The 15,743-nt window shown below is 37.8% G+C and overlaps 1 protein-coding gene across 1 annotated transcript in view; it reads right to left on the reverse strand.

The window, feature by feature from the left end:
* The window catches only part of CCDC178 (coiled-coil domain containing 178), a 351,501-nt gene that overhangs the window by 287,973 nt on the left and 47,785 nt on the right, over positions 1–15,743 (reverse strand). The window contains 3 exon segments of the mRNA XM_060172327.1: positions 1,591–1,704; positions 3,856–4,017; positions 6,455–6,517. Coding sequence (XP_060028310.1) covers positions 1,591–1,704; positions 3,856–4,017; positions 6,455–6,517 — 339 coding nt within the window.

Here is a 15,743-nt window from a genome sequence, read left to right on the forward strand (position 1 = left end):
TGAATATGACAGGGCCCTGGGTCAAGTGGATGGACGTAAATAGTTAACTTTAGCCACAGATTTTTTTTCTTCAAGAATGGGAGCTACTCTGCCCTAATCTAACTTTCTAGCCCTTTTCTCTACTCTGACACCATTCCATCAGACAATATTCTTATCCAACTTCAGTCTAGCTACCAAAGTCAAGCAAAACTATCATAGTTGTGTGCCCCCCAAAACATACCTAAAGTGGATTTCCTAGCTTTCTCCTAGCCTAAAATTCCTAATCTTATCTGCTCTGATCCTACTTTTGGTCCCTATTCATTAACCATTTTGTCTCACTTTATGTCCTGCCACCTTTCAGACACAAAGTCACAGACGCTACCATGATTCCATCCCAATTTCTCTGGGCAGACAACCTCACCAATGTGTCTCGAACCCTCACACCTCCAGAGTTCTGGTCCACTAGGGAAAGATAGAAACAGACTGGGGGTATGGATGAACCTGCCAACGCCCATGCTCAGAGGAGAAACAATTACAGAAGCCAGAACTCCTACCTTCTGCACCCCCCCAAAAAACCTTGATCCAAACTCCCAGGAGGAAAGAAGTGACAGGATGAAGATAAGAGGGCTCTGAACTCCAGCTCCATCAGCACCCAGAGAGAGAGAAGGAAAAGGAGAGGGGCATATGGAGGTAATAATGCTGTCATGAGTGGCTTGGAGGGGAAGAGGATTGAATCAAAAGAAAAAGGGGGCAACTACATATAAATGTAGACAGACAGTTGTAGAGAAGATGGTTGGCCCATGTCTACAGTCTTAGGGATAACAAATATAAAAAAGAAAAGGAAATAAATAAAAAAGCTTTAAAAAATAAAGACACGTGTGTGCGCATCCACCAGTGGGATCAACTTAGTGCAGCCATAAATAAGAGGAAACCACCTAAAACTAAATTTTCTTGAACAGGCTTCATTGACATAAAGGGGTAGAAAACTATTATTTTATATTAAATTTCCACTTTTGTGTCCACCTGGGACCCCGAGTGTGAGTTCCACACTCCCCTCAAATTGTATTTCCTTGTTTTTTATTAGTGATATAGCAATATTTGACAAGACTGTGGGATAAAAAAGGTACAATTCCATAAAATTCAGTTCCCACCACCAGAGTTCCATATCCCCTCACCCCGCCCCACCCCCTTAGAAGTTTCCCTATTATTTATCCCTCTGGGAGTATGAACCAAATATTTCCTTTTCATTTCTGGCAGAAGGGAAGGGAGAGGAGGGTTGAAGTCTTGGTAGAAAGAGTAGGGAGGAGGAGGGGAAGGAAAAGAGAGGAGGGGAAGGAAGGAGAAGGGAGGAGGAAAGGGAGGACAGAGGAGGGAGGAGGGAGGAGTAGTAAGGTGGAAAAAGGAGAAAGGAGCAGGGAGGGGGGAAGGAGTGAGGAAACGAGGAGGAGGAAAGAAGGAGCATCCTAGCAATGTGCTATATGTAATGGTCCATCCCTTGGCTACGTGCATGGTGCTGGCAAGTGATGCTAGGAGAGGGACCTGGGTGCTAGCACATAGTGCAGTGTGCGCGCTCTCTGGGGAGCAATCTCCCAGTCCTCTCAGACTGCTTACCTCATTTTCTATCAGCGCATGTTGGGTTTTCTTCCCCTTTCTTCTCAACTTTTTCTTTGTCTTTTCCACACGTTGCTTAACATGCTTTCTCTTCTCAATTATATCATTTAATGTCTGCAAAACATCCAGTTATTTACACAAAATTTACAGGCTAGTTGTCCTAGTTTAGACTATTTCCTAATATCAATGTATTATTATTTATAAATAAATAATATATTTATTTTAGGTGTAAATAGAAAGGACTAGTATATATGAATTACAAAAGCATACCTTGAGGCGGGAAGGGGGGGAGCATAATGGCTAAGCAAAAAACTCCATGCCTGCCAACTCTGAGACCCTAGTTTCAATCCTCAATCCCCTGAAGAGCTGAGAAAAAAAAAAAAAGGACAGAAAAGTGTGTGTGTGTGTGTGTGTGTGTGTGTGTGTGTGTGTGTGTGTGTAGAGAGAGGGAGGGTGAGAAAGAGATGGTGGAAGGAAGAAAGGAAAAATGAAAAGAAGAGAAGAGGGAGAAGAGAAGAGAAGAGAAGAGAAGAGAAGAGAAGAGAAGAGAAGAGAAGAGAAGAGAAGAGAAAAAGAAAAGCCTGGGAGGGGGGGTGGTGAAGATAGCATAATGGTTATGCAGAGATTCTCCTGCCTGAGGCTCTGAAGTCCCAGGTGCAATCTCCTGCACCGCCATAAACCAAAGCTGAGCCGTGCTCTGGTATATATATATATATATATATATATATATATATATATATATAAAACAGAAAAGAAAAGTTCGACAGTATGCACAATTTCAGGATTCAATCTGAATTACCCGAGGACGGGAAATCTACTCAAGTTTATTATATATGTAACAAAAATGAATAGAAATCATAATTGTTCTTTACAGTACTTAAAATATTTAAACTAAATCAAAATACCACATAGTAACTCTCAGCCATCTTTCAGAAACTGGGTAAATGTTTATTCTTTCCTTGTAGCTTGGGAGGCAGCAGTGGACAAGGCACTGGACTCTCAAACATGAGGTCTTGAGTTTGATCCCAAGCATGTGCCCAATGTTCTGGTTCTTTCAATCTCTCCCTGCCCTCCATTCTCAGAAATAAATAAATCATTATAAACTTTATTTTTCCAAGACTTTAATAATAATTTAATAGTTGTTGCATTCTGAAAACTATTAAAATACAGTGAAAATATAAATGATTCCTCAACTACAATAGGATATATAGCAGGATATATATTCTCTAATACACATATACATATATATATATGGCAGTCATTTATCTTTTCTCAAATTCATTTAATTCACAATTATAATTGGACTTTTGATTAAATTAATAAACCCCATAATTAATAGAAGGAGGCACCATTATAAAAATCATTTATCTCATTAGGTGTTAGAGCTCACTATATATTAATTGCGTGAGCAAAAATAAGCACTTCAAAGGTCTGAGTAGTATATGCAGTTTTTTTTATGCTTAAGTATTTTGTACAAGTTGCTTAATGTGGTTATTCACACGTTATCTCAAATGTATGAGATGAATGCTCTTTTGCCCATCATTGTAAGGTTTTAAAGACAAAATGGACGTTCATACATGTTTCAATACATTATGAAATCTCTTAGCTCTTTTAAATAGGGAATTTTTTGAAAATTATTCAACACTAAGAACAAAAAAAATCACATTATCACAAAGAAAAAAAATAATCTTTCTGTCAAAATAATCCAGAAGAATATATGTATGTCTTCCCAGAAGTTAAGGACAAGGACTTATAACTCTTACCACACCCTTTATTTCTTCAAAAGACTAATGATACAATGTATGCATATTTTTCTAGTATTTTTTTCTTTGGGAAGGGCTAATAATATCAGTTACTGCCATGAACTTGTTTTTTTGAAGATATTTTATCAATATTTTCTTTATTTATCATCTTAACTGTCTTAGCATCTACATACATCAAAAAGAAATCATGAAAATGTCAAGATGTGTTAAATTTAAGTAAACTTACTGTGATATTAACAAGCCATAAAGATTTAGAATTAAGTTTATTATAGTTGGAAGACACACCAGAAAAACCAATGCTAACCCATTTGAAAAAGTGTTTTCCCTAAGTAAGTATATTCCAAGATAGAGTCCAGGATTCTAAGTAATAATTTCACAGGATTTCATGTATTCCTATGTAAAAATCATAATTTTCTAAGTAATTATCGAAAACCACAAACCTTAGTTACTGTCTAGGTATTTCTACAAATATTTAGCTTTTGGACTAATCACAAATACTCACATCAAAATGATCTTCATGGATAGCTCTTATTTTTTGGGCATCTTCTTCGAGTTCATGCAGAGGTGTCTCTAGTTCTGACAGTGCTTGAGTATATGCCATTTTCTTTCTCATCATCTCATCCCTCTCAAATTCTGCAGTATCTTGAATAGAAAGCAGTCTTTTCTGCCAGAAAAAAAAAATCATTAAAAAATCAGTTATTGAGAGTTGGGCAGTAGCGCACTGGGTTAAGCGCAGGAAGCGCGAAGCGCAAGGATTGCTGAAAGCATCCCGGTTCGAGCCCCGGCTCCCCACTTGCAGGTGAAGCGGGCCTGCAGTTGTCTGTCTTTCTCTCCCCCTTCTGTCTTCCCCTCCTCTCTCCATTTCTCTCTGTCCTATCTAGCAACAACAATAACAACTACAACAACAATGAAAAACAACAGGGGCAACAAAAAGGAAACAAACAAAAAAAAGACTTTAAAAAATTCAGTTATTAATTACAGAAATACTAACTGTACCTCCATTTTATGACAAATACCCATACCAACTGCTTTTTGAAAATGAAAAATATCACGATAATATACACATTAAATGACAGCAGGAAGTCGGGCAGTAGCAGTGGGTTAAGTGCATAGGGCGCCTGGAAGCTCAAGAACAGTCTTAAGGACCCCAGTTTGAGACCTCCGCTCCCCACCTGCAGGGTAGTCGCTTCACAAGCGGTGAAGCAGGTCTGCAGGTGTCTCTCTTTCTCTACCCGTCTCTGTCTTCCCCTTCTCTCTCCATTTCTCTCTGTCCTGTCCAACAACAACATCAACAGCAGCAATAATAACTACAATAAAAAAACAAAAATGGCAACAAAAGGGAAAATAAATTATTAAAATATTTTAAAGAAGAGTAAATGCCAGCAATTAAGAGCACAGAGTTATTATTATAAAAATGAGAGAGATGGGCCCAGATCACATCAAAATCAATGGGATTTACAGTCAACAATATTTAAACACCTTTATCATATTTGGGAGCTACTCTCTTCCCTCATCCAGCTTTCTAGCCCTTTTTCCAACTATGACACCATCGCCCCAGACAATAACTTGGGTTCATCTGCATATTAGAGGTCAGACTCAGGAAAAAAAAAAACTAATATAGTCATGGGCCCTTTCAAATATAACTAAAATAGGCCTACTAGCTGTCTACAAAACAGAGACCTCAAAGCTTCTTCTGCAATTTTCCAGCCTTTAGGTTCATGACTAGTCAACAATTTGTTTGCCTTTACATGTTAACTCTTCTTTCAGTCACCAGGTTCCAGATGCTACCATGATGGCAAACAGACTTCTCTGGGCAGATGACCCCACCAATGTGTCCTGGAGCTCCACTTCCCCAGAGCCCTGCCCCACTAGGGAAAGAGGGAGACAGGCTGGGAGTATGGATCGACCTGTCAAGGCCCATGTTCAGCGGGGAAGCAATTACAGAAGCCAGACCTTCCACCTTCTGCACCTCATAATGACCCTGGGTCCATACTCCCAGAGGGACAGAGAATAGGAAAGCTATCAGGGGACAGGATGGGATATGGAGTTCTGGTGGTGGGAATTGTGTGGAGTTGTACTCCTCTTATCCTATGGTTTTTGTCAGTGTTTCCTTTTTATAAATAAAAATTTTTTAAAAATGAGAAAATTTAATACACATTAAAAGTCAAGCACTATGTATTGGAAGGTGTTAGATATTAGAAAATACACTAACAAACTATAATAGATGTAATTTCTACAATCTATGATGAAATAAAATCAATGAGTTAGTAACAAATAACATTTAGTAACAAATGAGTTATTAAAACACTAAGTTAAAATAGTAAGCAAAAGAATCTAGAAGGTTATGTACATAAATTTGGAAATTGGTTGCATTTTCAAATATGTATGTATACAAATAAATACAGCTTTTATATGTTTAAAATGTCAAAATTTTCAAAAGAAAAATCACAAAATTTATGTCTTATACAGAGAGGAATATACAGGAAGATATCAAATTTTGTCTCTTGATTTTTTTCTGTGGTAATGATATGAAATACACAGTTAGGAATGGGGAGGATTCTAGATAGATTCATTCAAAACACCTACTCTGGGTTCCAAATGATAAGTAAAGAAACTGGTAAATAAAGAAAGATAGGAAAGGATAGGACAGAGAAGGACAGGACAGGACAGGGCAGGGCAAGACAGGACAGGACAGGATTGATTATAAACCTTAGTTTCAAAATATTTACTAAGAAATATAACGACACTTTCTTTCAGAGCTAAATAAATAAATTTAATGGAAAGACAAGTTAAAAAACATAGCATCATCACAATGCAAACTAAATAGATGCTTGGGATTAAGCTCCCACTGCCCTCTTACTAGACTGGCAGAAATTCCCATTAAGCTACAAAATGAGATATGTATATGGGAGGTCAGTTTCTTTATGCATGATTGGACACTGCTAGCTGTACACAGAGAGCAACTGTCATCAGATACGGAGAGAAAACTGCTGGCTTGCAAACCAAGTGGTGAAAAGATGCCTCATTACAGGCAAATTTAAAATGCTAAGTAAAATGCAAATTAAAGGAATAATAAAATATATAAACCAATACAGGATTACCTGAATCATCATTCCAGTGGCCACTTTACTTCGAGTGAGTACTTTTAAGAAGTCTTCTCTGCTCTATGTATTATCAAGAATTTAAAAAATAAAAAGAAATATATTAGAAAAAAAGTTATCAGCATAAGATACGTCTTATAGTAAAGAATAAAATAGTCACTTCAAATTGAATATAATGAAAACTGATACTATTTAGGCAGAGTTATTATTTCCATTCAATTTAATTTGTACTTTACAGTCCTGAACTAAAATATCAGATAATCAAAAAGAAAAAAAATACACCATGCACTAATCACCTTTTTTATGATAATAATTTTAATATGACTTCCCAGAATTAACACATTATATTTCAAAACAAAAAAAATCCAGAATATAAGTCTACAAAATATGATCAGATTCTCCACTTGATCGGAATCTTTCTTATTTCTCTCACATGCTTTTTTTTTTAAGTAATTTCATTAAAAATTAATGTGCCATCAAAATTATTTTCTCCCAAGCTGAGGACACAACTCAAAGGTACCACATCAGGTTTTCATGCCTAAAGCTTCAGCAGTCCCAGTTTCAATCCCCAGTACCACCATATACTAGAGCTGAGCAGTACTCTATCTCTCGCATAAAAAATAAGTAAATGTAATATTTATTTTCTTTACTTTTCTACCAGGGTTATCACTGGCATTCAGTGCCTGTACATTCCTACTGCTCCCAGCAACCTTTTTTAAAAATATTTATTTACTTATTTATTCCCTTTTGTTGCCCTTGTTGTTTTATTGTTGAAGTTGTTATTGTTATTGATGTCATCATTGTTGAGTAGGACAGACAGAAATCAAAAGTAGGGGAAGACAGAGATGGGGAGAGAAAGACAGACACCTTCAGATTTGCTTCACTGCTTGTGAAGCGATTCCCCCCTGCAGGTGGGGAGCCCGGGACTGGAACCAGGATCCTTACTCCAGTCCTTGTGCTTTGCACCACCTGCACTTAACCCACTACACTATCGCCCAACGCCCCCCCCCCCCCGCCACCCACACACCTTTTTTTGTCTTTTCTTTTCTTGAGAGGCAGAGAAAATAATGGTCACCTACATACAGTACTGCTCCATCATTGGTGAAGTTTCCTTCCTGCAAGTGGGAGCCTGGGGAATTGAAGAGCCCAGGTCCTTGAATATGATAATTTGTCTCCTCTACTTGGTGTACCACTACCTGACCCCAACAAAATCGTTTTTAAAGAGGTATATTATGTCCACAACAAGTATTATCTCCTAAAATCAAAGAGTATATCAGTGAAGGAACTAGAGGAGTGATAAAGAAAACAAGAGCTTTAATATGTTGTCCCCCACCAAGGCTATGAATATACCTAAAACCAATTCACATGCTATTTTTATATTTGGAAGATAACTATCTTCTTGTGATATTAGCTTAACAACTTACTAAATATTTGATTAAAGGGAAACTAAATTTTTTTTAAAATGCCTTTGTCTTCTGGAGTAAAGTATTTTCTACTCCAAAATTCATGTTGTATTTGACTCATGTTTAAAACCAACTGAAACTTGTGTGTGTCTGCGAGTGTGTGAAAATTCGTGCACACGTGCACATTGCCACACATATTGAGGAGACAAGTAAAGGCATGATAAGACATATACAGTCAAAATCTAAGTAACCAGCTTCAGTTTGGATTTTTATAGAAAAGTTAATTTTAATTGGAGGATCTTAAGCAATATGTGTGTTTAGAAAGACAAATCTGGTTGAAATATGAGTCGATACATTTCTGTTCCCTTAAAATGTATTTACTTAGGGGTTGGCAGATGGTTCAACATCAGAGAGCACATTACTGTGTGGAAGGGTCTGGGCTCAAGCCCCTAACCACCAATGGAGAGAGAGCCTAGAGAAAAGTTTTATGAGGAGTGGTGTCTCTTCTCTTTCTGTCTTTCTCCAGCTATGTCTCTGTCTCTCAGCATCTATTTAGAGGAACAATAATTAAGCAAATGGTCTCCAGGAATGACGGAGTCAAAAGCAGGCACTGAGACCCAGGACCAATCCTAGTGACAAAAACATAGTTTATCCATTTGCCATTTAAAAACAAATGTTAATCATCCAATAACTTGAATTATCCAGTGTTTAAATGAGTTCCATGCTCTCAGCACTAACAGACTGATACTATATAAAACTAACTATATGAAAGGCCAAACAACATAAGCTGTACCTGAGAAATATAATAAATTATAATAATATATACTAAAAACACAGGGGAGAATCATTTTGAAATGGGTATCTATAAAATTTCCACTATTACCAATACATAAACCTGTACTCTTTATAAGACAAACATTTGGGAGCTTCACTACAGTTCTTCAGGACACCAGTGCAATTTTTTTCTACCACTCCCCCCAAAATTTCTGGATTAGACGGCAAGGCTGCATGGCTGGTCACCAGGAAAAAAAAAAAAAAAGCTTAAGACTAGCTGAGATACTGATGTCACACTTAAGCCAGACACAGAATCAGAGGGAGTGTTTTCAATCAGATACTTAAGAAATTCCTTGGCCATTATCCATTCATTTTCTGAACATGTGATTGGTTCACCGAGTCACTGGCAAAATGCCCAGAACCTGACCACATCCTAAGGAGAAGTTCTGAGTTACTGTGACCTTCAAAATGCCTTGCTGCTGCCAAAAACTAGTACAAAGTGAGTTCTGATGATCACAGGTCTTAGACCATGGGGTGCAAGGCATGAGTAAGGGATCTGTCTCTTGATTCTTTTTTTTTCTTTTTTCTTTTTTCTTTTTTATTTAAGCAAGGATTAATTAACAAAACCATAGGGTAGGAGGGGTACAATTCCACACAATTCCCACCACCCAATCTCCATATCCCACCCCCTCCCCTGATAGCTTTCCCATTCTCTATCCCTCTGGGAGCATGGACCCAACACATATCCGTAAACTACTGCAAAATATATACCTGAGAGCAGAAGTACACTAGAGTGTGCAGTGAGTACCCCCCTAACACTTCCTCTCCTCTATTCCAAGCTTTGGGTCCATGATTGCTCAACAATTAGTTTGGCTTCTTATGTTAACTCTCTTTTCAGTCACCAGGTTCCAGATGCCACCAGGATGCTGGCCAGGCTTCCCTGGATTGAAGACCCCACCAATGTGTCCTGGAGCTCAGCTTCCCCAGAGACCCACCCTACTAGGGAAAGAGAGAGGCAGACTGGGAGTATGGACCGACCAGTCAACGCCCATGTTCAGCGGGGAAGCAATTACAGAAGCCAGACCTTCCACCTTCTGCCTCTTGATTCTATTGTCATCAGTAGTTTTTTTCTACAGAGCTGACCCACAGGTGAAATTTGGCATGCACAACCCTTATTAAAGAGTGTACTTGAAATCATGTCCTAATGGCCTGGTGAAGGGATGGAACTAAAAGGAATAATATAGAAAACAGGGCTGAGGAAACAGATAATGATTATGAAAAAGACTTTCACGCCTGATGCAGTCCCGACAATAAATCATCTGGACTCCACAAGGAATAGTGGGGAAAGAGGTGATCTTCAACATTGCCCTAGCTTAATCCAGAGTGCCAAAGCTACCCGACATATTTATTAGCCATTAGATGTGAATTAATCCAGAAAGGGGAAGAGGAGTGGGAATGGTCTTAATGTTAGATTACCTAAAGGGGAATCTGGGCAGCTATGCCCATTAAACAATATAGATGTCATATGTTTCCTCAATAATAACACTGCCACTAGTGCCACTAACAATTGTGCTTGAAATATATTATATGCCTATTATGAAGTACTGTCAGGTTTTAGTTTCATAATGAGATAACTTTTATTTACCCCTTTTGCAAACAGGAAGACTAAATACAGAGGAGTTACAGAAATCGACAAAACACAAAAAGTTAGTACACAATGGAAATAGGATGTTAATTTCCAAGACTGACCAGAGACTTGAGAGAGTTTTATCTTAATGATTTAGGATCTCAATGACAACAAATACCTAGAACCTTCTTAACTGTCTCTTTTCATAGGATTTCCAAGTAATTGGATTGGTGAATTCTGTATCAGTCACCTATATACCATGAGTTAAAAGACTGGAACTGAGATGTGCTATCAAGAGGTGGCAAAATGGTAGCAAAAGGCTTTGAGTGAAACATTCTAGGAAGTTTGCAGCACTTAGGATATTGCCTTTTAACTGTGCAGCATAAACTATGAGATGATAAACAAGATTAAATTGAGACAGACGTGGCAAAAAAAAACCCCACAAGAATGTGAGCTGTGAGCTGCTTCAAATAATACTGATTACATTGTCACAGGAGAATGTAAAGAATTAGAACTGTTGTAAAATATCACCTGAATTACTAACACTGGGGTCACATTTGGGAATGTGGTATATCCCAGGCACCTCTTTAGCACATTTAATATTATACAGATAGTCCTCATCTTGTAGGGAGCCATATTGACTAAAATTGACACGTGCTGGAGCTACACAGAAAACAGAGGCATAGCTCAGGGATGTGTAAATTTTCATTTAACAAAGTATTGTGCACAGTGAGGACTGATCCCATGCACATTAAAGATAAACCTATCCAACTGGCAGCAGAGTTCTCAGTATCCACATTCAAAGATGAGAAAATCAATGTCACAGGATTTGCTATACGATGAACATTTAATGTTTATAAGTACCCAGCAAAGACACATTCTACCTCACTTTGAAGAAAGATCCCTCATCAGTCCTTAGCTTCCAATACTGTACTTGGCACATAGCATTTTATAAATGGATAATCTATTGAAAACCATATTAACAAGTAACTTGCTTTTTTCTCTAGGTTGAGTAATTAAACTGGAAAGCCTTCCTGGTTATTTATATTCAGAAACTCAGGATACATAAAAAATGATACAGATTTTCACTTGTAAACAGCACTTTGGGCATGAGTAATAAAGACAGGTCAAGGGCAGGCTTGGCCTTAGATGCAGGGAAGTTACTGAGCAGTAGGATCACTTGAAAGGATTGCAAGAAGCCATGGGAAAGGATGTATCTGCATCCTAGAAGCTTGTAAGTAGTTAAGTAGACTAAGTTGGCTGCCTGGCTTTAGCAGTCAGACACCAGCAGGTGGCAGCAGAGAGCTACTGTACTAGAAGAGAATCTTGTGTTAGGACAAAAGCTAGCTAAAAAAAATCGTCTTAAAGAGAAAAGGAGAGTGGACATTAAATATAAATAGATGCAAGCTCAGAGTCAAGAAAGTAGCATCAATTTGTTTTCCAGTGGCAAAGGACAATAAGAAAAACACTGGATAACTCATTAGAAAAGATCTGAGACCAGGAAAAGAGAACCCGATTTTTAAATTAAGAATTAAAATTGTAAAATAAGATCTGTTTCACATATATAACTGTAGGCTGTATTGAATCATTAGCAGAACAGAGGAGCTCTGGGTGTGTATTATGCCACTTTTGGTGGCAAGAACTCAATAAATTCAGGTAGTAACTACATGGTTCTATTAAAAAATAAACAAAAGGTTGTGATTCTATCTTTCTTTATAAATTCATGTTGTCTTTTTTAGAAACACCTTTAAATTAAAAAATGTGTTCACTAACCTATATTAATATACTCTAAATATGCATTAGGGTTGACTTTTACAGAATCAACCTATAAAGATCTTTCTCAGACATTAAAAACAGTAAATATTAATTTTTAAATTAAAATTTAGAAATGACCCCATCATCTGGGGTGCTAGTTGGGGAGTCCTGGGATTCCCACACAAGCATCTGAGCCTAGACCACAAATAGACCCCTCTCTCCATTATCACTGGTCATCTTCATCAGGAACAGCATAATGGACCCCTTTGGGGGCCCCCATAGGACTTTGCCCTCAATGTGGATCCACAATGGTAGAGACTGTTTCATCCTCCAAAGTGGGACTGAATAACATACTCTATCTACCACCCAAAGAAAATGGGTCCTGAAATTGGTGCAACTCGGAATGGAATGTTTCTACTGATGACCACAGAATCCAAGTTCGGACCTACAGGGATATAAAAGTTACATAGGCTCCTGTGCTGAATATGGGCCCCAGATCAAATCGATGGGGTTTATAGTCAACAATATTTATACACTTTTCCCATATCTGAAAGCTATTCTCTTCCCTGATCAAGCTTTCTAGCCCTTTTTCCAGCCACGACATCATCTCCCTAGACAATAACCTGGGTCCACCTGCATATCAGATGTCAGGCTCAGGCAAAAACTCATGGGCTCTTTGGAATGTATCTAAAATAGATCTACTAGCTATTTCCAAAATGGTGACCACAAATCTTCATCTGCAATATTCCAGCCTTTAGGTTCATGACTAGTCAACAATTTGTTTGGCTTTATATATTAACTCTTTGTCAGTCACCAGGTTTCAGATGCTACCATGATGCCAACCAGACTTCTCTGGGCAGATGACCCCACCAATGTGTCCTGGAGCTCCGCTTCCTCAGAGCCCTTCCCCACTAAGGAAAGAGAGAGACAGGCTGGAAGTATGAATCGACCTGTCAATGCCCATTGTGGGGAAGCAATTACAGAGGCCAGACCTTCCACCTTCTGCACCCCATAATGACCCTGGATCCATACTCCCACAGGGTTAAAGAATAGGAAAGCTATCAGAGGAGGGGATGGGATGGGATATGCAGATCTGGTCATGGGAATTGTACCCCTCTTATTCTATGGTCTTGTCAGTGTTTCCATTTTATAAATTAATTAATTAAAAATTAAGAAATGTATAATTTATCATTTCCTCATATATTTGAACTACTATTCCACTGCTAGTATAAAATTATTTGAGTTTCCCACTGGAGTAACTAAATAGTTATGCTTTCCATAAATACTTATTGAGTTCCTTTGTCGTAAACACTGCTACAGACATTAAGATGCAACAGTATATGAACAAATAATAAGCTTTGCCTTCTGCGAGGATATAGTTTAGTGGTCATTATATAACTAACTATAAGCATCCTTAAGGTTCATCTTTTTAGCCTCCATAAGTTTCTGTTATATTTTTCTTTTTTTTTTCTTAAAGTTATCCTTCAATATATATTGTCAGTGAATTATGTAGGTTAAGAATACATTTAGAATTGTTTATATATATTAATTGCTTTTTAGAAAAGTTCTAATTTGAGTTGGATACATTAGTAGATGCTTTACTTGCATCATGCATTTCAGGTTTATTTATTTTCTTTTTTTAATATTTATTTATTGCCTTTTGTGGCCCTTGCTGTTTTTTTCATTGTTGAAGTTATTCTTGTTGTTATTGACGTCATCGTTGTTGGCTAGGACAGAGAGAAATGAAGAGAGGAGAGGAAGACAGAGAGGGGGAGAGAAAGACAGACACCTGCAGACCTGCTTCATATCCTGTGAAGTGACTCCCCTGCAGGTGGGAAGGTGGGGGCTCCAACCGGGATCCTTACACCGGTCCTTGCACTTTGTCCCACCTGCGCTTAACCCGCTGAGCTACCACTCGACTCCCTACTTATTTTCTAAATAAATGTGAAGAGAACAATTGTTTGACGCTTGATTAATGTGATAATCAGCTATATCTGAAGAATTTAAATCCTAATAAACCTTCTTACTAAACCCTTTTTTTCAGTACCTTAATTTCACTTCCCACAGAAAATCATTACAAATGTGAATGCTCCCAATTTTAGAGTCTAATGGATTCCGTCAGCTAATTTTTTTTTGCAACTTATATTGCTTTTGAATGGAGCCAGGGAGAATCTTAGTACATTAAGTAATATGGAATAGGATCATCATTATTATTATTATTATTATTATTATTATTATTATTATTATTATTACCACCAGGGTTTATAGCTAGATTTGCTATTGGCACTATGAGATACTACTCCTGACAACCATTTTTGCTTCCATTCTATTTTTTAATTTTTAGGAAAGAAAGATATCAAAAGAAGAAAGGGAGATGGAGAGAATGAGAGACAGACATCTGAAGTACAATTCGCCACTTTTGAAACTTCCCCCTGCAGTTGTGGACTAGGAGACTCAAACCCGGATCCTTGCACACGGTAATAAGTGTGCTCAGCTGAATGTGCCACCGCCTGGCCCTAGATTCTGTTTCAAGATTGTGACTTAGAAAGAACCTAAATTTACCTTGTCCCATAAAAACAACAAATTTACCACCTCATGTGATATAATTAACGTAGGAGATGACTTGATAGTAAAACAGTTTCCACAACAACAAACATAAATAAGTAAACACATAAACAAACAAACAAGGGGTCAGGAAGAGCATACCCACACGACCATATCTGAAGAACTGGGATTAAAAACCCCGCCTGTCTTTTGTCTGCACCTGCGGGGGTGGGGAGTATGTCATGAATCATAAATATGAAGCAGAGCAGGAGGTGTCTCTCCTTCACTCTGTCTGCCTCTCCCTCTTTTTTTGTCTCTCACTCTACGTCAAAAAAAAAAAAAAGAAAAGAAAAAAGAAAAAGACCATCAAGGAAAAAAAAACAGTGGAGTCAGACAGACACTGAGTGCAAAATAATTAAATAATAGATGGAGTCATCCTGTAGGCATCAAATCCTAGCAATAATCCTAGCGGCAAGAATTAATAAATCAATGTTAATTAATTAACTTTAAACAAAAACAAAGAAATCACTACTGATCAGAGATGCTCGATATGCTCTCACAAAAAGAGCCCCACCCACCCACACACACCATGAACACACACACACACACACACACCATGAACACACACACACACACACACACACACACCTGTAGGAAGAGCAGGTGGTAACCTGCATCGGACACTCGAACCTTTTGATAAAGCTCAGTCAAGATGGATTTTTTGTAGTCTTGACAATTAGGGTCGGTAGGAAATCCACCTTGTAGTACTGAGTGTATATACTAGATTAAAGAAAGACCCATGTAATCTAAGTTTCCACCCTAGCAACCTAGAGAGCAAATTAAATCCAAATTAAGCAGAATAAAAGAAATACTAGAAATCAATGAAACTAAAAACAACGGACACATTCTCAAGACTCTATTTAATGTACACCATTTTCCAATTGAATTTCTTGCAGATTGACAACTTCCCATCACACTGACCCAGCTCCAACCAAAGACCAAAGAGGTCATCCGTTAATACACACCTATATTTTTTCCAAGCAGGGTTATCACTGGAGTTTAGTGCCAGAACTAAGACTCCGCCATTCCTAGTTACCATTTCTTCCTAATCCCCAGAATGGACAAAGATGCAACAATAACAACAACAACAAATTAGACTCATATCCCTCATGAATACAGATGTCAA

The sequence above is a fragment of the Erinaceus europaeus genome, chromosome 15 (assembly GCF_950295315.1).
Source record: "Erinaceus europaeus chromosome 15, mEriEur2.1, whole genome shotgun sequence".
Taxonomy (NCBI): Eukaryota; Metazoa; Chordata; class Mammalia; order Eulipotyphla; family Erinaceidae; genus Erinaceus; species Erinaceus europaeus.